The 24,384-nt window shown below is 40.3% G+C and overlaps 1 protein-coding gene across 1 annotated transcript in view; it reads right to left on the reverse strand.

Moving 5' to 3' along the window:
- The window catches only part of DCXR (dicarbonyl and L-xylulose reductase), a 51,125-nt gene extending 27,595 nt beyond the window's left edge, over positions 1-23,530 (reverse strand). The window contains exons 1-2 of the mRNA XM_053705666.1: positions 23,238-23,530; positions 20,633-20,730 (exon numbers count right to left, since the gene is read on the reverse strand). Of these exons, the coding sequence (XP_053561641.1) occupies positions 20,633-20,730; positions 23,238-23,289 (150 nt within the window). The 5' untranslated portion in view covers positions 23,290-23,530. The remainder of the gene's footprint in view (positions 1-20,632; positions 20,731-23,237) is intronic.
- Between the last annotated feature and the right edge of the window lie 854 nt (positions 23,531-24,384).

Consider the following 24,384-nt stretch of genomic DNA (forward strand, 5'->3'; position numbering starts at 1 on the left):
CAATGCCAATACAAATGCCCTTTTCAGGGCAATGGGTAGATTAGGTTTTTTTAGTTATTTTTTTATTTATTTTGTGCTTTGGGGGGGGGGGGATTGTAATGTTAGGGGGTGTTTTAATTTTTTTAGCAAAAGAGCTGTTAACTTTAGGACAATGCCCTACAAAAGGCCATTTTAAGGGCTATTGGTAGTTTATTGTTGATTAGAGATTTTTTATTTTGGGGTGGGGTTTTTTTAAAATGGGGTATTAGAATAGGAATAATTTTTATTATTTTTGATCATTTCGTTTGTTATTTTTTGTAATGGGATTTTTTTTTGGGGGGGTGTTTTTTTTATTTTTTTAGATTAGGCATTTTTTATTTTTAATAGTCCAAAAAAGAGCTGAATGCCCTTTTAAGGGCAATGCCCATACAAATGTACTTTTTGGGGGAATGGGTAGTTTATGTTTATTTTGGGGGTTTGTAATGTTAGGGGGTGTTTGTTTTTATTTCTTCTGTTAAGTGTGATCAGTCCACGGGTCATCATTACTTCTGGGATATTACTCCTCCCCAACAGGAAGTGCAAGAGGATTCACCCAGCAGAGCTGCATATAGCTCCTCCCCTCTACGTCACTCCCAGTCATTCTCTTGCACCCAACGACTAGATAGGATGTGTGAGAGGACTATGGTGATTATACTTAGTTTTATATCTTCAATCAAAAGTTTGTTATTTTAAAATAGCACCGGAGTGTGTTATTACCTCTCTGGCAGAGTTTGAAGAAGAATCTACCAGAGTTTTGCTATGATTTTAGCCGGAGTAGTTAAGATCATATTGCTGTTCTCGGCCATCTGAGGAGTGAGGTAAACTTCAGATCAGGGGACAGCGGGCAGATGAATCTGCATAGAGGTATGTAGCAGTTTTTATTTTCTGACAATGGAATTGATGAGAAAATCCTGCCATACCGATATAATGTCATGTATGTATACTTTACACTTCAGTATTCTGGGGAATGGTACTTCACTAGAATTACACTGTAAGAAATACATAAAGCTGTTTAATAACTAGAGATTATGTTTAACGTTTTTGCTGGAATGTAAAATCGTTTTCATTTGCTGAGGTACTGTGTGAATAAATGTTTGGGCACTATTTTTCCACTTGGCAGTTGCTTAATCTGTTTTTCTGACAGTTTCTGTTCTCCCTCACTGCTGTGTGTGAGGGGGAGGGGCCGTTTTTTGGCGCTTTTTCTATGCATCAAATATTTCAGTCAGCAACTCATTGTATTCCCTGCATGATCCGGTTCATCTCTACAGAGCTCAGGGGTCTTCAAAACTTATTTTGAGGGAGGTAATTTCTCTCAGCAGAGCTGTGAGAATTATAGTTTGACTGAGATAAAAAACGTTTATTCTGTAATTTGTTTCCTGCTTTCAGAATTTGTTATCTTTGCTAATGGGATTAAACATTTGCTAAAGTTGTGTTGTTTACAAGGATTGAGGCTATAACTGTTTCAATTTATTAATTTTCAACTGTCATAGATCTTCTGTGCTTCTTAAAGGCACAGTACATTTTAATATTATTCTAATTGAATTGTATTTCCAAGTTGCAAGTTTATTTGCTAGTGTGTTAAACATGTCTGATTCAGAGGATGATACCTGTGTCATTTGTTGCAATGCCAAAGTGGAGCCCAATAGAAATTTATGTACTAACTGTATTGATGCTACTTTAAATAAAAGTCAATCTGTACAAATTGAACAAATTTCACCAAACGAGGGGAGAGTTATGCCGACTAACTCGCCTCACGTGTCAGTACCTACATCTCCCGCTCAGAGGGAGGTGCGTGATATTGTAGCGCCGAGTACATCTGGGCGGCCATTACAAATCACATTACAGGATATGGCTACTGTTATGACTGAGGTTTTGGCTAAATTACCAGAACTAAGAGGTAAGCGTGATCACTCTGGGGTGAGAACAGAGTGCGCTGATAATATTAGGGCCATGTCAGACACTGCGTCACAGGTGGCAGAACATGAGGACGGAGAACTTCATTCTGTGGGTGACGGTTCTGATCCAAACAGACTGGATTCAGATATTTCAAATTTTAAATTTAAACTGGAAAACCTCCGTGTATTACTAGGGGAGGTGTTAGCGGCTCTGAATGATTGTAACACAGTTGCAATACCAGAGAAAATGTGTAGGTTGGATAAATATTTTGCGGTACCGACGAGTACTGAGGTTTTTCCTATACCTAAGAGACTTACTGAAATTGTTACTAAGGAGTGGGATAGACCCGGTGTGCCGTTCTCACCCCCTCCGATATTTAGAAAAATGTTTCCAATAGACGCCACCACAAGGGACTTATGGCAAACGGTCCCTAAGGTGGAGGGAGCAGTTTCTACCTTAGCTAAGCGTCCCACTATCCCGGTGGAGGATAGCTGTGCTTTTTCAGATCCAATGGATAAAAAGTTAGAGGGTTACCTTAAGAAAATGTTTGTTCAACAAGGTTTTATATTGCAACCCCTTGCATGCATTGCGCCGATCACGGCTGCAGCGGCATTCTGGATTGAGTCTCTGGAAGAGAACATTGGTTCAGCTACTCTGGACGACATTACGGACAGGCTTAGAGTACTTAAACTAGCTAATTCATTCATTTCGGAGGCCGTAGTACATCTTACTAAACTTACGGCGAAGAATGCAGGATTCGCCATTCAGGCACGCAGGGCGCTGTGGCTAAAATCCTGGTCAGCTGATGTTACTTCTAAGTCTAAATTGCTTAATATACCTTTCAAAGGGCAGACCTTATCGGGCCCGGGTTGAAAGAGATTATCGCTGACATTACAGGAGGTAAAGGCCATGCCCTGCCTCAGGACAAAGCCAAAGCCAAGACTAGACAGTCTAATGTTCGTTCCTTTCGTAATTTCAAAGCAGGAGCAGCATCAACTTCCTCTGCACCAAAACAGGAAGGAGCTGTTGCTCGCTACAGACAAGGCTGGAAACCTAACCAGTCCTGGAACAAGGGCAAGCAGACTAGGAAACCTGCTGCTGCCCCTAAAACAGCATGAATTGAGGGCCCCCGATCTGGGATCGGATCTAGTGGGGGGCAGACTTTCTCTCTTCGCCCAGGCTTGGGCAAGAGATGTTCAGGATCCCTGGGCGCTAGAGATAATATCTCAGGGATACCTTCTGGACTTCAAATACTCTCCTCCAAGAGAGAGATTTCATCTGTCAAGATTGTCAACAATCCAGACAAAGAAAGAGGCGTTTCTATGCTGCGTACAAGAGCTCTTGTTAATGGGAGTAATCCATCCAGTTCCACGATCGGAACAGGGACAGGGGTTTTACTCAAATCTGTTTGTGGTTCCCAAAAAAGAGGGAACTTTCAGACCAATCCTGGACTTAAAGATCCTAAACAAATTCCTAAGAGTTCCATCGTTCAAGATGGAGACTATTCGGACAATTTTACCTATGATCCAAGAGGGTCAATACATGACCACTGTAGATTTAAAAGATGCTTACCTTCACATACCGATTCACAAAGATCATTATCGGTACCTAAGGTTTGCCTTCCTAGACAGGCATTACCAGTTTGTGGCTCTTCCATTCGGATTGGCTACAGCTCCAAGAATCTTCACAAAGGTTCTGGGTGCTCTTCTGGCGGTACTAAGACCGCGGGGAATCTCGGTAGCTCCATACCTAGACGACATTCTGATACAAGCTTCAAGCTTTCAAACTGCCAAGTCTCATACAGAGTTAGTGCTGGCATTTCTAAAGTCACATGGATGGAAGGTGAACGAAAAGAAAAGTTCACTCGTTCCACTCACAAGAGTTCCCTTCCTGGGGACTCTTATAGATTCTGTAGAAATGAAGATTTACCTGACAGAGGACAGGCTAACAAGACTTCAAAGTGCTTGCCGCACCCTTCATTCCATTCAACACCCGTCAGTGGCTCAATGCATGGAGGTAATCGGCTTAATGGTAGCGGCAATGGACATAGTACCCTTTGCACGCTTACACCTCAGACCACTGCAACTGTGCATGCTAAGTCAGTGGAATGGGGATTACTCAGACTTATCCCCTTCTCTGAATCTGGATCAAGAGACCAGAAATTCTCTTCTATGGTGGCTTTCTCGGCCACATCTGTCCAGGGGGATGACATTCAGCAGACCAGACTGGACAATTGTAACAACAGACGCCAGCCTTCTAGGTTGGGGTGCCGTCTGGAATTCTCTGAAGGCTCAGGGACAATGGAGTCAGGAGGAGAGTCTCCTGCCAATAAACATTCTGGAATTGAGAGCAGTTCTCAATGCCCTCCTGGCTTGGCCCCAGTTGACAACTCGGGGGTTCATCAGGTTTCAGTCGGACAACATCACGACTGTAGCTTACATCAACCATCAGGGAGGGACAAGAAGCTCCCTAGCTATGATGGAAGTATCAAAGATAATTTGCTGGGCAGAGTCTCACTCTTGCCACCTGTCAGCAATCCACATCCCGGGAGTGGAGAACTGGGAGGCGGATTTCTTAAGTCGTCAGACTTTTCATCCGGGGGAGTGGGAACTTCATCCGGAGGTCTTTGCCCAAATACTTCGACGTTGGGGCAAACCAGAGATAGATCTCATGGCGTCTCGACAGAACGCCAAGCTTCCTCGTTACGGGTCCAGATCCAGGGATCCAGGAGCAGTCCTGATAGATGCTCTGACAGCACCTTGGGACTTCAGGATGGCTTACGTGTTTCCACCCTTCCCGTTGCTTCCTCGATTGATTGCCAGAATCAAACAAGAGAGAGCATCAGTGATTCTAATAGCACCTGCGTGGCCACGCAGGACTTGGTATGCAGACCTGGTGGACATGTCATCCTGTCCACCTTGGTCTCTACCTCTGAAACAGGACCTTCTGATACAGGGTCCCTTCAAACATCAAAATCTAACTTCTCTGAAGCTGACTGCTTGGAAATTGAACGCTTGATTTTATCAAGACGTGGATTTTCTGAGTCAGTTATTGATACCTTAATACAGGCTAGGAAACCTGTTACCAGAAAGATTTACCATAAGATATGGCGTAAATACCTATATTGGTGTGAATCCAAAGGTTACTCTTGGAGTAAGGTTAGGATTCCTAGGATATTGTCTTTTCTACAAGAAGGTTTAGAAAAGGGTTTATCTGCTAGTTCATTAAAGGGACAGATCTCAGCTCTGTCCATTCTGTTACACAAACGTCTGTCAGAAGTTCCTGACGTCCAGGCTTTTTGTCAGGCTTTGGCCAGAATTAAGCCTGTGTTTAAAACTGTTGCTCCACCATGGAGTTTAAACCTTGTTCTTAATGTTTTACAGGGCGTTCCGTTTGAACCCCTTCATTCCATTGATATAAAGTTGTTATCTTGGAAAGTTCTATTTTTAATGGCTATTTCCTCGGCTCGAAGAGTCTCTGAATTATCAGCCTTACATTGTGATTCTCCTTATTTGATTTTTCATTCGGATAAGGTAGTCCTGCGTACTAAACCTGGGTTCTTACCTAAGGTAGTTACTAACAGGAATATCAATCAAGAGATTGTTGTTCCTTCTTTATGCCCAAATCCTTCTTCAAAGAAGGAACGTCTACTGCACAACCTGGATGTAGTCCGTGCTCTAAAATTTTACTTACAGGCAACTAAGGAATTTCGACAAACGTCTTCTCTGTTTGTCATTTACTCTGGGCAGAGGAGAGGTCAAAAAGCTTCCGCTACCTCTCTTTCTTTTTGGCTTCGTAGCATAATTCGTTTAGCTTATGAGACTGCTGGACAGCAGCCTCCTGAAAGAATTACAGCTCATTCTACTAGAGCGGTGGCTTCCACTTGGGCCTTCAAGAATGAGGCCTCTGTTGAACAGATTTGCAAGGCTGCAACTTGGTCTTCGCTTCATACTTTTTCCAAATTTTACAAATTTGACACTTTTGCTTCATCGGAGGCTATTTTTGGGAGAAAGGTTCTTCAGGCAGTGGTTCCTTCTGTATAAAGAGCCTGCCTATCCCTCCCGTCATCCGTGTACTTTTGCTTTGGTATTGGTATCCCAGAAGTAATGATGACCCGTGGACTGATCACACTTAACAGAAGAAAACATAATTTATGCTTACCTGATAAATTCCTTTCTTCTGTAGTGTGATCAGTCCACGGCCCGCCCTGTTTTTAAGGCAGGTAAATATTTTTTAATTCATACTCCAGTCACCAGTTCACCCTTGGCTTTTCCTTTCTCGTTGGTCCTTGGTCGAATGACTGGGAGTGACGTAGAGGGGAGGAGCTATATGCAGCTCTGCTGGGTGAATCCTCTTGCACTTCCTGTTGGGGAGGAGTAATATCCCAGAAGTAATGATGACCCATGGACGGATCACACTACAGAAGAAAGGAATTTATCAGGTAAGCATAAATTATGTTTTTTTTACAAAAGAGCTGTTAACTTTAGGGCAATGCCCTACAATGCCCTTGGTATTTTATCATAGATTAGGGTTTTTTTTTATTTTGGGGTGGGTTGTTTTTGTTTGGTTTTTAAAAAGGGGTATTAGAATAGGAATAATTTTTATTGTTTTGGATAATTTATTTTGTTATTTTTTGTAATGGTAGTTTTTTTATTTTTTGTAATTTAAGTGTTTATTATTTTTTGTAATTGTAGTAGTGTAATTTTTTAGTAATCTAAAGTTTTTTATATTTAGTAATGTTTGGTTTTATTAGTGTAAGCTTAGGTTTTATTTTTATTTCACAGGTAAGTTTGTATTTATTTTTTAATAGGTAGTTAATAATTGTAACTTTAATTTAGATCTATTTTAATTATGTTAAAGTTAGGGGGTGTTAGGTTTAGGGGTTAATATAGTTTAATGTAGGTTGTTGTGATGTGGGGGGAGCGGCAGTGTAGGGGTTAATAGGTTAAGTTAGTATTGGAATGTGGGTGTACAGCGGTTTAGGGGAAAATAGGTTTAGTTAGTGTTGGCGATGTCAGGGAACTGCGGTTTAGGGGTCAATAGGTTTAGTTAGTGTCGGCGATGTCAGGAAACTGTGTTGCCGATGTTTGGGAACGACAGTTTAGGGGTTAATAAGTTTATTTAGTGATTTAGTTAGTGTCGGCGAGGTCAGCAAACTGCAGTTTAGAAGTCAATAGGTTTAGTTAGTGTAGGCGATGTCGGAGGAATGGTGGTTTAGGGGTTAATAGGTTTAGTTAGTGATTTAGTTAGTGTCGGGGAACTGCAGTTTAGGGATTAATAGGTTTAGTTAGTGTCGGCGATGTCGGGTAACTGCGGTTAGGGGTTAATAGGTTTAGTTAGTGTAGGCGATCTCGGGGGAATGGCGGTTTAGGGGTTAATAGGTTTAGTTAGCGTTGGTGATGTGGGGGATGGTGGGTTAGGGGTTAATAGCTTTATTTAGTGACGGCGAAGTGGGTGGCGGCGGTTTTAAATAATTTTGTTTCGGCAATTGTCAGCATATTAGTTATCTTTAGTTAAATAATTTTTTCGGATCGTTTTGTTTTTTGGATCCATTTTTTAATCATTTGCATTATTCTAATCTAAACTTTAGAATAGAATAATGAGGCAGAGGGATGGCAATAACATCCGCAGTGGCCCCACAGCATACTTTTGGAATCATGGGAGATGTTGCAACAACATCTGCAGTGGCCACACAGCATACTGTGGGAGTCATGGGCATGGGGGATGTTGCAACAACATCCGCAGTGTCAACACAGCATACTGTGCGAGTCATGGGCAGGCCTGTTCCAAGCTACAACTGGATCTCCCCTAATATGGTTTAGCCAGTGTTGCCTCCATTTACTGGCAATTCTGGCCTCTTGGTGGGTACTGCAGATTTTCAACCCAGCAACTACTTTCAGTTGTTTGTGGATGATGAATTCTTAGAATTTATTGTTCAGCAGACAAATCTGTATGCTGAGCAATTTTTTCAAAATACTGGCGCAGAATTGAACCGCTATGCCAGAGCACATTGGTGGACTGCAACCAATTTGCAAGAGATGAGGAAATTCTAGGGCCTCACTCTGCTAATGGGGATTGTGCAAAAGCCAAGCATAGCCTCATATTGGTCAAAACAGTCTACTCAGATGACCCATATCTTTCCTGCTACAATGAGTAGGGATAGATATATGTTACTGCTCAAGTTATTGCATAATAATAATGCAAATGCTCTGCCAAGTGACAACCCAGAACATGACCGATTGTTTAAAATAAGGCCTGTTCTTGACCATTCATTGGCAAGATTACAAGAGTGCTATACTCCAGGCCAGATCATATCGGTCGATGAATCCTTGATCTTCTATAAAGGGATGTATTGTTTTTAAACAATACATTCCTTCCAAGAGAGCTCGCTATGGGATCAAGCTGTACGAGAGCTCTAGTGGATACACCTATAGTTTTAGGGTATACACTGGCAAGGATTCTGTTCTAGCACCCCCTGGCTGCCCCTTCTCCCTTGCTGCCAGTGAAAAAAGAATGTAGGACTTACTCCACCCAATATTTATGTTTAAATATTTTTTATTTTATTATCAAATTACTTGTTCACTTACAATACAAGAGATTTTCAACCAATGTTCCAGGAATACACATTTTAGAATATTAGGAGATAACAATACCAACACATCCAAATAGCATTCCCCCCAATACCTCCTATATATCTTAATGTACTTCACATTTCCCAGGGATACAACTTGGATTGTAAAGGATCCTGCAAAAGAATACAAATTTCAAACTCTACAAGTTGGCCACCTGTTTCGAGAATCTACTCCAGGAAGGTTGTTACGGAGATAATATCACGTGAACTCTTTACCCAATGATAAAACAAAAGGGTAGGGCAGGCTGAAAGTTATCTATCTATATTAATGATCAAATAACTTTTCCAAGAGCCCCTTTCAAGTAATTAGGGTCCAGGAAGGGTAGGGAAGGGGGGGGGGAGAAAGTATCCCCACTCCCAGCGATCCCCCGAAACCTACGAGTATTGTCCAGGTTCAATGTTTAGGAGTCAGAGTGGGCAACACGTTCAGGTCTGGAAGGCGTTGAGTTACTAATCCAGTAGTACCATATCTTCTGAAAGGAAGCCCTATTATTTAATGTGTCCACTGCGGTTTCATACATAGTATAGTTATAACATATTTTATTATATATTTCCGACCATGAGGGTGACCCTACCTTCCAATATTTTGCAATACAGATCCTTGTCACTGTACATAGGATTCTAATGAATGTATTAAGATACCTGTGGAATTTATCTATGTGTTCGTGTAGCAATGCTTGTTGAATAGTGAGTGTGACCTCTTCCTCCAGCAGTCGGCTAATCAGGGCGGAGAGGTTCTGCCAGACCCCCTGAATCTCTCTACAGTCCCACCACATGTGTTTATAGGACCCTGGTTCACCGCATCCTCTATAACATAATTTACTGCCATTCGGTTGCATGTGAGCTGTCCTCATTGGGGTCAAATACCATCTGAATATAGTCTTAATGACATTTTCCTTTAAATCCATACTAATTAATCCCATATCCGCTTCTTGGATCATTTCCTCCCATTCCTGTATTCCTTTAATTATACTCAGGTCCCTCTCCCATGCTACCATTACCATGGATTTAGTCCTGTTCGGGGATGTCTGTAGTGCCATATATATTCTAGAAATATTATGTTTAACCCTTGTAGGACTTGCGCCACATGCCTCTAACACCGTAGGTTGTCTACTCTTTGATTTTAACAAGAAAGAATGCAAGGAGGAGCGTAACTGAAGATACAGGTACCAGTGTAGTTTTATAGATGTAAGTTTTGATTGCAATTGGGTAAAGGAAAGCAACTGCCCTTTCTGCACCACATCCGCCATTCTATAGAGCCCCTTGTTCTCCCACTTAGCAACCTGTATGCGAGAGTCACCTGATAGAAATCATCTAATTGGTGTCAGTAAGGAGAACTCAGGAAATAAGTCTGTTCTTTTAATTGCCTGTGTCCAAGTCTTCGTGGTCAAATCCGAGGTGTATGTCTGAATATGTGCCTTAACTGAGTGAGAAGACTGTTCCCATAGAATTGAATCTCTTTCCTCCCACCCCCCTAAATCCTTCTCCAGAAACACCCAGGTAGCCTCCTCCGATCTCCTCAGAAGACAGGATTCCTGGGCTAATCTAGCGGCCCTATAGTATTCCATAAGATCCGGAGCTCCCCCCCCCAATCTACTCCTGCAAACCACCTGTTTCGCTATTCTAGCCGATTTCGGTCCCCTTATAAAAGCAAGTATTTCAGCCTGTATTTTGATGATATCTATGTTGACTAATTTAATTGGGCTCTGAAGAGATATAAAATGCGCGGGAGCAAGTTCATTTTAACTAACGCTACTCTCCCCATCCAGGAGAAACCACACGTCCGCCACTTCAAAAGATTTTTTTAAGCTGAGTAAGGAGTGGGGTGTAATTATATTTATATAGTAACTGCATCTGTGCTGGGAGATTAATACCCAAATATCTAATTGTTTTTGTAACCCACCTGAACTCAAAATTCAGTTCAATTATTTTTCGTGTGTGTGGGGGGATGGCCACTGGAAGGAGTTCGCTTTTGTCCATATTTATTTTATATCCCGAGATATCTGAGAAATCATTCAATATCATATGTAAATTAGGGAGTGATATGAGTTTGGTAATAGTTAGCAGAATATCATCCCCAAATAGAGATATTTTATATTCAGATTGGGCTACTCGAATTCCTGATATGTCTGGATGAGTCCGAATTTTGGCCACCAATGGTTCAATACAGAGGGCGAACAATAGTGGAGACAAAGGGCACGCCTGCCTTGTCCCGTTCAATATGGGAAAAAGAGTGGACCTATATCCCCCCGAAGTTACTTGGGCCCGTGGATTTTAATATATTGCCTGCATAGCAGTCATAAAGGTGTCGTCAAAGCCCATTTCCCCCATGACCGCAAGCATGTATTTCCAGTCTATCCTGTCAAACGCCTTCTCCGCATCCAATGATAGGACCAGAGAAGGCGTCCGCGTACTTTCCAGATGGTGAACTAAATTAATCACTCGTCTTATGTTATCTGGGGCTTCCCTTTTCTGTATAAACCCCACTTGATCGGGATGGACTAAATGTGGCATGATTGGTTTAAGGTGATTGGGCAAGATTTTGGTGAAAATCTTAAGGTCTTGGTTAATTAACGAGATGGGGCGATAATTTTGGCATTTTTTATGGTCCTTGTCTGGTTTGGGGATAACCACTATCTTTGCATCTAATAAGCTCCTGGGGGATAGGATTACCCTCCAGGATGAAATTGCAGAACTTAGTTAAATGGGGGACAAGTGTGTCCTTGAAGAGTTTATAATACTTCCCCCGGAAAACCGTCGGGGCCTGCTGCCTTCCCTGGTTTTAAATCCTTGATAGCTCTGGAGATCTCTTCAGGAGAGATCGGGGCATTAAAGGGACACTGAACCCAAATTTTTTCTTTCATGATTCAGATAGAGCTTGTAATTGTAAACAACTTTCTAATTTACTTCTATTATCATTTTTTTTCATTCTCTTGCAATATTTATTTGAAAAGAAGGCATCTCAGCTAAGGAGCCAGCAAATTGTGGGTTCAGAACCATGGACAGCACTTGTTTAAAGGTGCTGTCCAATCAGCAAGGACAACCCAGGTTGTTCACCTAAAATGGGCCGGCATCTAAACTTACATTCTTGCTTTTCAAATAAACATACCAAGAAAATGAAGACAATTTGATAATAGGAGTAAATTAGAAAGTTGCTTAAAATTGCATGCTCTATCTGAATCACAAAATAAATTTTTGGGCTACAGTGTCCCTTTAAGGAATTTTCTATGTTCTGTCGTGAGCGACAGCGTGCAGTCACCCAAAAATTTCCCTTTTCGAGTCGTCATTGTATTGTGTGTCACCTTTTCCCCATCATAAAGTTTGCCATAACAGCTTGCAAAGCTATCAACTATCTCCCGGGGATGAGAGGTCAAGACCCCTCTCTCTGTCTCTATTGAAGGTATAGCTGACGCCTTGTATCGTTCCCTAATCTAATGTGCCATAAATCTGTCTGGCGTATTCGCGTACATGAAGTAGTGTGATTAAAGCCGCTGCGCTGCCCTCGCTGCTTGCGAATTTAATATTGTCACTAGGGCTTGTTTTTTATCCTGGAGGGTTCGTAGCACTACTGGATTTTTAGTCAATTTGTGTTGTCTCTCTAGTATTTTGATCTCTTTGTGGAGTTGATCTATGTGGGTTCTATATTTCTTATTGGTTTTAGCTTTGAGTTGTATCAACAGTCCCCTAACCACTGCTTTATGAGCAGCCCATGAGTATATTGTCCACCCAATATTTAAAAGGACAGTCAAGTGCAAAAAAAAAAAAAACGTTCATGATATTTTAAACAACTTCTTATTTTTATCACCAATTTTGCTTTGTTCTCTTGTTATTCTTATTTGAAAGCTAAACCTAGGAGGTTCATATGCTAATTTCTTAGACCTTGAAGACTGCCTCTAATCTGGATGCATTTTGACCACTAGAGGGCATTAGTTCATATGTTTCATATAGATAACATTGAGCTCATGCACGTGAAGTGACCTAGGAGTGAGCACTGATTGGCTAAAATGCAAGTCTGTCAAAAGAATTGAGATAAGGGGCAGTCTGCAGAAGCTTAGATACAAGGTAATCACAGAGGTAAAAAGTGTATTAATATAACAGTGTTGGTTATGCAAAACTGGGGAATGGGTAATAAAAGGGATTATCTTTCTTTTTAAAGCACAACATTTATGGTGTTGACTGTCCATTTAATAAAGGTTACCATGCATATGTGGATAACCTTTACACTGGTGTGCTATTATTTAAATTGCTATATAGCAAGGGCACCGTTGCGTGCGGCACAATCCGTGCCAATCACAAAGGCTTTCCGACTCACATGTTCAGAAAGCAAGAGAGAAGAGAGACCACAGCTTTGCACTCTGATGAGCTGCTAGCTGTGAAATTCACAGACAAAAAGGATGTGCATCTTCTCACAACTATACATGATGAGAGCACATCTCCTGTCAGGGGGCAGAACATGCCAACTATGAAACCCCAATGTGTCCTGGATTACAATTGGCATATGGGAGGGGTAGATAAGACTGACCAGATGCTTGAACCATACTCTGCTTCTCGCAAAGCATATACATGGTACAAGAAACTGGCAGTCCACTTGATACAATTGTCAATGCGTTTGTCCTGTATCAGGAAGAGGGCTACGTTTCCTGAAATATCAGGAATCTGATATTAAAAGCCTTCTCTCGTCATCAGGGGTTATTCTAGTAACTGGGCCAAATGAGGAGAATGCAAGGTTGCATGGCCGTCACTTTGCTGAGTATATACCAGCTACAGAGAAGAAGAAAAAAAAAAAAAAAAAACTTTCCCTAGTAGACGGTGTAGAGTGTGCAGTCAGCATGGACGTTGTAAAGAAATCCGTTACTACTGTCCAGACTGCCCCTCTAAACCAGGGCTATGCATGCCAGAATGCTTCCGTATTTATCATACTATGGAAACATACTAGCTGCATACCCTCACAACCCCAGGAGGCTCAAGATTCTGAAATTCAGAAACATGGCCCTGGTTGAGGCTTACGCCTGACCAGCCCAGGTTGAGGCTTACGCCTGACCAGCCCAGTGCCCTGGTTGAGGCTTACGCCTGACCAGCCCAGTGCCCTGGTTGAGGCTTATGCCTGACCAGCCCAGTGCCCTGGTTGAGGCTTACGCCTGACCAGCCCAGTGCCCTGGTTGAGGCTTACGCCTGACCAGCCCAGTGATCGAGTTGCCCCTATCAAAAGGTACGTATGAAGGGAGATATGAAAGGTGTGTGACTGGCCAGTTATAGGGGTTGTGTTTCTGTGAGTGAATAAAGATATGAAAGGTGTGTGTATGGTCAGTAGTAGGGATGAAAGTATTGATGTATGTAGGGGGTGGGTGCTTCTGTGAGTGAATCAGACATGAAAGGTGTGTGAATGGTCAGTAGCAAGGGTTGAAGCCTTGATGTGGTGTTACTGCTCACATGGGTATCCATGTGCTAATTCAACCAGTGTGAGTGCCTGTAATGCTTGTGTGGGTAATGCAAGAGAGTTATATTTTTAAACATAAAATCATTTAGAATTAGGTTAGTCAATTAATGAGGTAGATAAAACCGTTTTATTGCAGATATAACCCCTATACATTTATAGTGTTTCAAAGTAGCCATGTCTGCAGTTTAACAGCTGTAGCCACCTGGGAATTAGAGATACAGTATATAAAAAAGGTACACAGTATATAAAAAAAGGTAGTTTTGAAAAGTACCCCCCTTGACAAATCAAATGAGGGGCTGCTAGTACAAAGTTAGAGTGTGTAAGACATAAATGAACATGACACTTCGCTTAGAAAAAAATATTTTCTAAGCAAAACACCATATTCCATGAATATTTGCGCACTCCACTTTTGTGCTAGAAATACATATAGCCTCTCATTTGATGTGTCAGGGGGTGTACTTTCTACAAATGTGTACCCTAATTTAACTTCCCAGGTGGCTAGAGCTGTTTAACTGCAACCTTGAAAATCTTATTTAAAAATTGTCTTTAAACATTTAGGGGTGATGTCTACAATTAGACAGCTGTAGCCACCTAGGAATTAGAGATACAGTATACAAGGTACACCGTTTTGGAAAGTACACCCCTTGGCGCATCAAATGAGAGGCTGCATGTATTACTAGCACAAATTTGGAGTGAGTAATATATAAATGAACATGTCGCTTTGTTTAATTTTTTATTTTTTGTACAAGTATGATATATGCTTATTTGTTGCACACATCAGATATGTGATACAAATAAGACCTCATTTGATGCAGCTGGGGTGTAGTTTCTAAAAAATATATAGTTTTGTTGTCATATCTTAACTTCCCAGGCAGCTAGAGCTATTTAATTGCTGGCAACAATACATTAAATTTAAAGATGCTTTTTGTTAAGGTCTATCAAATTGACACGTCGGCAATAAAACAGAAAAACAGTGAAATGTTCTCAATTTCTGCTTATTTTACACAGGTTACCTACTGCAAATATTTAGCAACACAGGTTTTGATGATAGAGTTTAGAAAAATAAAATTACAAACTAATTTTTATTGAGTGTGGAGTAAAAATATAAACACACTTTTTCATATTTTATGCTTTATTTTTAAAACCTGTTGAGACATACACATAAAATAATGGTATATTTGAAATCCGATAGGTCTTGCTGAAGAAAACTATAGTTTGTATAGTTTTAAAGGGACAGTCTACACCAGAATTGTTATTGTTTTAAAAGATAGATAATCCCTTTATCATTTATTCCTTAGTTTTGCATAACCAACACAAATTTTATTAATACACTTTTTACCTCTGTGATTATCTTGTATCTAAGCCTCTACAGACTGCCCCCTTATTTCAGTTCTTTTGACAGACTTGCATTTTAGCACCATGTTATCTATATGACTCACATGAACTAACACCCTCTAGTGGTGAAAAACTGTCAAAATGCATTCAGCTTAGAGGCGGCCTTCAAGGTCTAAGAAATTAGCATATAAACCTCCTAGGTTTAGCTTTCAACTAAGAATACAAGAGAACAAAGCTAAATTGGTGATATAAGTAAATTGATAAGTTGTTTAAAATGACATGCCCTATCTGAATCATGAAAGTTTATTTTGGTCTAGACCAGTGATTTTTAACCTTTTTTTTGCCGTGGCACACTTTTTTACATTAAAAAATCCCGTGGCACACCACCATCCCAAAATTTAAAAAAAATCACACATTGTAGCCTAATACATACTGTATGTATTGTGCTGTTATGCCATGCCTCCTACAAACTACCCCTGCACTGGGAGTAAAAAACAAGCAAAGTTTAAAAAATATGTCACACTGTTGTCAGTCTGCCGTGGCACACCTGAGGATCTCTCACAGCACACTAGTGTGCCACGGCACACTGGTTGAAAAACACTGGTCTAGACTGTCCCTTTAAGAACTCCCAATCAAACCCCAAAGTATCAGATGTAGCCTGAAGTCTACAGATTCCTGCTTGCTCCTGTTTGTGTAATGGGTGTTTTTCATATGCAGGGGAGGGGGGAGTGTCTGCTCTTCCTGCTTTCTCAGCCCCTTTCATTGGGTGTCCCAGCCTAACCTCATTAACAGTACTAAACTCCCCCTCACCCCCGCACCTGTAGAAATCTGCACACTGTGGATCCTCTACAACTCTCCAACCTTATTCAAAAACACTTCCCCCACACTTCCACAATATCCTGCCCTGACCTTGCTACAACCCACTATAACAATACTCTCTCCTCGGCACTGGACACTTTCGCTCCTCCCCAAATACGCAAAACCCCACGCCGTCGGCTCCAACCCTGGCACTCTAACCAAACACGCTACCTGCAAAAATGCTCCCGTGCTGCTGAACGTGCCTGGAGGAAATCCCGCTCTGAATCAGATTTCCTTCACTATAAGTTCATTCTTTATTCTTACTCCTCTGCCCTTCACTTAGCCAAGCAAACCTACTTCTCTTCTCTTATATCTACTCACGCCACAAACCCTAAACGTCTCTTCTCCATTTTCAACTCTCTCCTTTACCCACCTTCACCACCCCCTTCATCTGCCTTTAGTGCTCAAGACCTGGCAGACTACTTTTTCAACAAAACAATTACCATCCGAAGTAATATCCCAACACAAGTCTGCAACCTTCCATCTCCGCCCCTGGCAACCCCCTCCACCACTCTCAGCACCTTCCCCCCTACCTCTGAGAATGAAGTGAGTTCCCTATTGTCTTCCTCACACCTCACTACCTGCCCACTTGACACTATCCCTTCACATCTAATACCGTCTCTGTCTTCTACCCTCACTCCAGCTCTTACTCACATATTTAACCTATCCCTTACTACCGGTTCATTCCCATCTTCCTTCAAACATGCAAAGGTCACCCCCATCCTCAAAAAACCCTCCCTCGACCCCAATTCTCCTGCAAACTACCGCCCCATATCACTGCTTCCGCTAGCTTCAAAAGTCCTGGAAAAACTAGTCTTCGATCGCTTAACCCACTTCTTGTCCTCCAACTCACTGCTTGACCCCTTACAATCTGGCTTCCGTTCCCAACACTCAACTGAGACTGCCCTCACCAAAGTTACTAATGATCTTCTTTCTGCTAAAAAAAAATGGCCACTACTCAATACTTATCTTACTTGATCTGTCTGCTGCCTTTGACACAGTTGACCATCCCCTTCTCCTACGGACTCTCAGCTCCTTTGGGCTCTCTGACACTGCCCTTTCCTGGATCCACTCTTATCTCTCTAATAGGTCCTTTTCTGTCTCCTTTGCTGGTGGCGACTCCTCTCCATTGCCTGTCGCAACCATCTACGCAATATCTCCAAAATCCGTCCATTTCTGAGTGCTGAAACTACTAAACAGCTAATCCACTCCCTGGTAATCTCCCGACTTGACTACTGTAATAACCTACTAACTGGCCTCCCTCTCTCCCGCCTCTCCCCTCTTCAATCCATCCTAAATGCCTCTGCTAGGCTAATCCACCTCTCCCGACGCTCTGTATCTGCTGCACCTCTCTGCGAGTCCCTTCACTGGCTACCCATCCACAGCAGAATTCAATTCAAAATTCTCATCCTGACCTACAAAGCCCTTACCAACGTAGCCCCCCCCTACCTGTCCTCACTCATCAAGAAATATACTCCAGCCCGCCCCCTAAGATCCAACAATGACCTGCTCCTTGCATCTTCTACCATCACCTCCTCCCATGCCAGGCTACAGGACTTCTCTTGTGCAGCAACAACCATCTGGAATGCACTTCCCAGAGCTGTTAGACTTTCCCCTAACCTTTCCTCCTTTAAACGCTCCCTAAAGACCTTTCTGTTCATGGAAGCCTCTCTCTAAATCAGTAAAAAATGAATTCTACCTGCCTAACTGCTGCCCCATCTAACTCCACACTAACATCATTCTCACCTTTGCAGTCCCCACCTCCTGTTTCTCACCCTCCTACCATCTAGATTGTAAGTTCCCACGGGAACAGGGCCCTCAATTCCCCCTGTATTTGTTTTGTTAAACTTTGGTGTCTTCTATATTGTATTGTACTGTACTTTTATCTTTGTACCCATGGACAGCGCTGCGGAATCTGTTGGCGCTTTTTAAATAAAGAATAATAATAATAAATAAACTGGGAGCTTCTAAGTAAGATTTTTACCCTTTTTTCTGATACTATAGTGTTAACATTGTTACAAATTTCCAATGTAAACACTATTAGTAAAAATAAAATCAAGGCCAGGATCGGATCATGGGGGGGGGGGGGCTGCCTATGCTGCTAGGCACGCGCCCCCCCCCAGGCTGATTCTTATCTACGTCAAAGGGGGAAGCTGCAGAACATTTAATATTGAAATTCGCTTAGTAAATGGAGAATAAAGCAATGTTTTAAGTTTTTATAATACAGTGCAGCAGTTGAATATTGCATTGCAAATTAGCTGCAAAGAAAAAAATAACTTTTGTTATGTTTTTAAAATATCTCATGAAAAAATCCATGAGAGCCAGTCAACAATAAATGCACTGCTGCTTTGCAGCGCTACTCCATATTTGACTGTTCTCTTCAAACAGCACTTTGTTCTGGATGCACTGTGTTAAGGAAAATGTTCTCAGTGCAGCCAGAGCACAGTGTGGTTTGATAAGAATAGCCTGATGCAGAGCAGTGCTGCAAAGAGAAAAAGCCAACAGTTCTGCATTTTCTGCAATGACATCTGAGATCACAGCATGTTCTGCCTTGGGAATTTTTATATCAGTATCTGTGCATATTCTTCTTTATAGTAGTGTCTATTACATGCAGTTATATGAAAATTGGTGTATACGGCCCATTTAAACTATCATGATTGAGAGAGCATGTAATTTGAGACTTTTCATTTTTTTCTATTAAAAATTTATTCTTTTGGCATTTTTTTTTTTTTTTTAAATTAAAAAAAAAAAAAAAAAAAAAAAAAAAAAAAAAAAAGTATAACTAAGTTGTCTCAAAAGCAGCAGAGCACTACTGGGATCTCGTGTCATTCACTCACCAGATGTGTTCTGCTAGTTCCCAGTAGCACATTGCTAAAAAAAAAAAGACATTATTAATCAAGCAAATAATATATTTTAGTCCTCAGGTTTGATTCCAGGGGAATAAACATTTGTACAGAAATCTTAAAGTACAGCACTTGCCATCAAGCTCTAGTATGAAATCATAATGGGTAGCATTTAATGAGTATTGATTTATGTTAATATATAAAAACAATGAAAGATTGTCTTGTGCAAGATCTGCATAAACTATATAATGTTGCAAGAATTTATAACTTATTTTGCTACTAAATGGACAGGGTTTTACCAATTCAGAGCACTTCAGGGATACAATGCTTGAAAAGTGTCTTGGGTGTATTTCCCTTTTTTAATATAATTTATTGAAAAGGTATTCGTAACATATGCAAATCTGACTGCAATAATATAACACGCCGTAAACATATCCCAAAAATGACATATCCCATTAAAACAATGGTTTGTAATGCAATTATCTTCGCAATGTAGTCCATTTATAATGTACAACAGAAATGTTAGAATAAAACATCTAGCAGCAAACTTGGACTGTAATTTCTCTGTGTGAAGTCATTTCACTTTTCATGGTCAATTAGGGACGGATGTAAAGGAATATAAACAATCACTATGCAACATATTGCAGGATCAAGAACACAGCATCATACTTGAGTATGCCGCATGCCTTTCATTTTAGCACAGGTGAAGTTATTAGTTATAACCATTTACCACATATCAGCACTCAGAAGACTTCACAATCTAAAAAAACCTTGAAGATAAGAAGAGAAAGGAGTGATGTGAACACTTTTTGATGAAGAGGGGTCATACATTTAGGGAGGTAAAAAGTTAAATATAGTACATAATACATTTAGAGAGCTGAATTCTCAGATGCATCCTTTACAGTAAAAAAGGGGAACATCTGACCCAGGGGTGGTAGGATAAAACCAAGGCAAAAAAAATATTATATAAAGGAATAAGAAAGCTGTAAGAAATAATCAAATTTCATGCTAGTAATCAAGGAAACCTTACCTTAAAAAGTACAACACTGTAAGGTAAGACATTTCTCAAAATAAATAAATGACCACTAATCCTTGATTTAAAAAAGTTCCCGCTCGTGCTTTACAAAAATAATAATGGTAGCCTTCTTGCAGATGTGGAATGGGCATGTTGCAGCTTAACAGATAAAACCATTATTGAGAAATGCATAAAGCTTTATCGTCAAAAGGCCACACACAATGTGCTCATGACTACAATCAAAATGTATGTTTCTATGTTGGCACATCCAGTAACACTCTGAAAAGTCTTGACATGTGTACTAGAGCAGTGTGGTTTGTTACCTTAACGCAATGGTGCTCCCTTGCCTGCTGGATCACCATTACACAATCAAGCAAAAGAATGTATGTGTTCCCCAAACCAGGTAATCCTGCACCCCCTAAACAAGTAGTTTTTTTGGTGCATCTATCCCCATATCAGATTATCTGTGTCTTCTCTGGCCCATATATTACTTTGCTTGATAAAGTTGTAACTGTGGTCCTCAAAGCACGAAAAGGACCCCCTTTCACCCCATTTTTCTATTTAGTATATTTTCTGCTTTAGAAAAGCATCACCCCCACCTCCTTGGCCAGGCTGTCAAGGTCTCCCGAACTCCGGCTAAGTGCAGTCACTTCAGCCCCTGCTGCATGCAGTGCCTTCACAGTTGCCCGGCCGATTCCTAAGGGAAGCAGGTCAGGTATTAATGTACAATTTGTTGTGTTAAACTCATGTAGGACTTTGATTTATTTTTTTTAAATGAACATTGCAGAGTGTAGGCTAAAAGCATTCAGTGTATCATTTACAAAATCAAAAGAAATTAATATTGAGTTTGTCTCAGACTCAGCCAGCTGGTTAGGTAAAACTAAGGTATTTCTTAAAAGTTAACACTTTCATTTTTTATAAAATCATTTTTGGAAGACAAAATTTTTCTCAGAGGTGTAATAGTTACTTGCAAAAAAAATGTACATCTCATTCTTTTATAGTAGTATACAAGAGGCCAGGATTATTAGTTTTTTGTTATTATTAATGTATTTTTATATGCTTGAGATACATAACAGAAAATGTGCAGATTTTTGAGCACCTTTTCCATTGTTCAGAACAAACAGGTTATATATATGTAGGTAATATTGGCTCCAGGGCAGAATATTTTCCATTCACAGCCAGAATGATTTCATAAGAGGTTATACAATAGGCATTTGGGTGTAAGTTTAAATGTGGGAAGGATACTATGGGCTCGATTTAGCAATCATTTGGGGAATTCTACTTTCTGTTCTATCAGTTCTCTGCAGCTCTCCTTAGGAGAGGCGCACATGTGCGCCCTTATCATAAAAAAAGTTGTTTTCTCCATATGAGAGCTGAGAACTAATTATAAATTTCTACAGTCGGATTAGTATCTTCTCCTTATTTATCACTGAAAATAAGCAACTATTCTCCATGTCAGTCATATATAAGCCAATAGAAATCTTTATACAGCCTTCCTAGTAGCTTTGTTACTCCCCTCTTCAACAAACTGTAATGTAAGAAAATAGATCTACATTTTCATTGTTTTTGTGCTTCAATTTTAGCGCTTTTTTATATCTTATTTTTATGCCCCAATAGATATCATTTTGGCGCTCCATTATATATATTTTTTTATCATGCCAACATAAATTATTGCGCTCCAATATCCATTATTATTGCGCTTTGTTATAATTTTTTTTACCTTGTAGAGCCCTTTTTTTTGTCTAACATTGCTTCCACAACTGGTAGAGAATAGATTTCTAATGCTGTTCTCCATAGTAGTTATAAAGAACTTTAAATCAGGAACTTGCAGGAGAACTTTCAGTCCTCCACAGGAGAACATAAATGATAAATTTGTAAGTAGGAGAATTAATGAGGAGAACTATATGAAATACAACCAAAAGGGATCTAATTTAACCCTTTATGGGCTCCATTTATCATTCCATTTCTCCTATATTTTCTCCTAAAAGTTCTCATGAGAAATAATTCCCCTATTTATCATTCAAAAATACGCCTAAAATTGGGCAAGTTCGACTGTAAAATTATCCTACTCTGTTCTCACTCTCCTTGGAGAACATGTTCTCCAAAAAAGGGTTAAATTAGATATTTTTAGTTGTATTTCATATAGTTCTCCTCATAATTCTCCTAGTTACAAATTTATCATTTATATTCTCCTGTGGAGGACTGAAAGTTCTCCTGCAAGTTACTGCATTAAAGTTCTCCATAGCTACAGTCGAGAACAGCATTAGAAATCTATTCTTTACCAGTTATACCCAAAAAAAAGGGGTCTACAAGGTGCAAAAATAGATACAAGGTATCTATAACAAAGCACAAAAATAAGGGTAATTGGAGCGCAATAATAATTTATGATGGAGTGAAATATATATATATATAAAATGGAGCGCAAAAATTATATCTATTGGGGCATAAAAATAAGATTAAAAAAAGCGCTAAAATTGAAACACAAAACAATGAAAATGTAGATCTATTTTCTTATATGAAAGTTTGCTGAAGAGGGGCGTTAACAAAGCTACTAGGAAGGCTGTATAAAGATTTCTATTGGCTTATATATGATTGACATGGAGAATAGTTGCTTATTTTTAGTGATAAAATAAGGAGAAGATACTAATCCGACTGGAGAAATTTATCAGTTCTCCTCAGCTTTCCTATAGAGAAAAAAACAACTTTATGATAAATATGGGCGCACATGTGCGCCTCTCCTAAGGAGAGTTGCTGAGAACTGATAGGAGAATTCCCCAAATGATTAATAAATCGAGCCCTGTATAGGGGATTTCTTATGAGAACTTTTAGGAGAAAATATAGGTTAATATGAATGATAAATCGAGTCTTTGAGCTATATATGTATTCCTAGCTGGATATGGAGCGAAGAGCAATACTGCATAAACAACACAAGATAATAAATCTAATGATTTATGGGAAGGGGAGATATACTAGCAAATGAATTGAGGAGTAAATAGGTTCTGCTCCCAAATCGCAGCACATCTCATGATGGGGCAGCCGAATACAAATTCTGAAAGAGGTGTACAGTACAAAAACAGCTGGGGGACCCATGGGGTCAACGTAATAATGCTGGTACCTTTTACCAAGGGCTTTATATAGGACACATACTCAAAATGTTTAAATACTAAAAAGTATTGTGTAAGGCTCAGATCCTTTCTTCCTCACCCTTTCCTGCCCCTGTCACGAGAGCCCGACGCCCTGAAAAACTGATCTCCATCTCGGCTGTGCAGGAATCACGAGTAAAGTGCGTGCGGGAACACAGGACTCTGACCAGCTAACCGAGGAGTTAAGAGAGGCGGGTGGTCCTGATGAGGGGGCGTTGGTTAAAAACAGGAGGTGGGCCGAGCGGATATTTCCCCAGGTCGTCTGGGGAATCACATAAGCGATTACATAAAGTGGCAGCGCTTCATTCGTTTTTTTAGCAGTCTCTGATCCTGCTGAGCGCAGCGCAATCACCACTTATAACACCGCCCTGCCACGCCCACATTCAGGTCACCTGACAAGGCCACGCCTCCGAACCATAGCTGCCACTCAGACTACACCAACCCAGTGATGATTGACAGGTAACTACCCATGTAAGGATCAAAAGAAAACAAAATCCGTATTACATAGCAAAAGTCAGGCTTTATTTACAAATTCTTTTACAAGCTGGGCAATAAGGCACTGAGCAAGGCAGAAGATAACAAGACAGTAGATAACAAGACAGTTGGGCTTGTAAAATATTATCACAACTGACAAGTGATCAGGAGAGAAAATGCAAGGAACATCATTTTTTTTTACATCACTACACACAGAGCATAACAAGCATTAGCATCAGATTGTAAAAAGTAAGAGATGTTCATGAATGTCACATATAGAAATAACAATACGTTAACATTTTGGTCCCAGCAGGCAACTGTGAAATGTTTTGTCCAGTATTTCAACTGTCTGTCCAGCAGAATTTATGTGGAAATATTGGATACTTAAATGGACAGTAAATGTCATAATTAAACATTCATGATTCAAATACATGTAATTTAAACTGTTAAATATACTTATATGATAAAATTAGCTTTGTTCTATTGGTATCTTTTGTTGAAGAATAAATCTCATTAGGCTGATAGGAGCCCAGGAGCGTGCATGTGCCTTAACAGTCTATAGCAGCAGTGTTGATACATGGCTCGACGTGCACGGTCCTAAGCTCACAGAGGATTACTTTCAAACAAAGGATGGACAAAACTGGTTAAAAATGTCATGCTCCATCCAATCCATTTGAGTTTAGACTCACTTTAATGCGCATGACAAGCTATGCTTTTCATCATGCAGGGGGATC

Source organism: Bombina bombina, chromosome 1 (genome assembly GCF_027579735.1).
Source record: "Bombina bombina isolate aBomBom1 chromosome 1, aBomBom1.pri, whole genome shotgun sequence".
Lineage (NCBI taxonomy): Eukaryota > Metazoa > Chordata > Amphibia > Anura > Bombinatoridae > Bombina > Bombina bombina.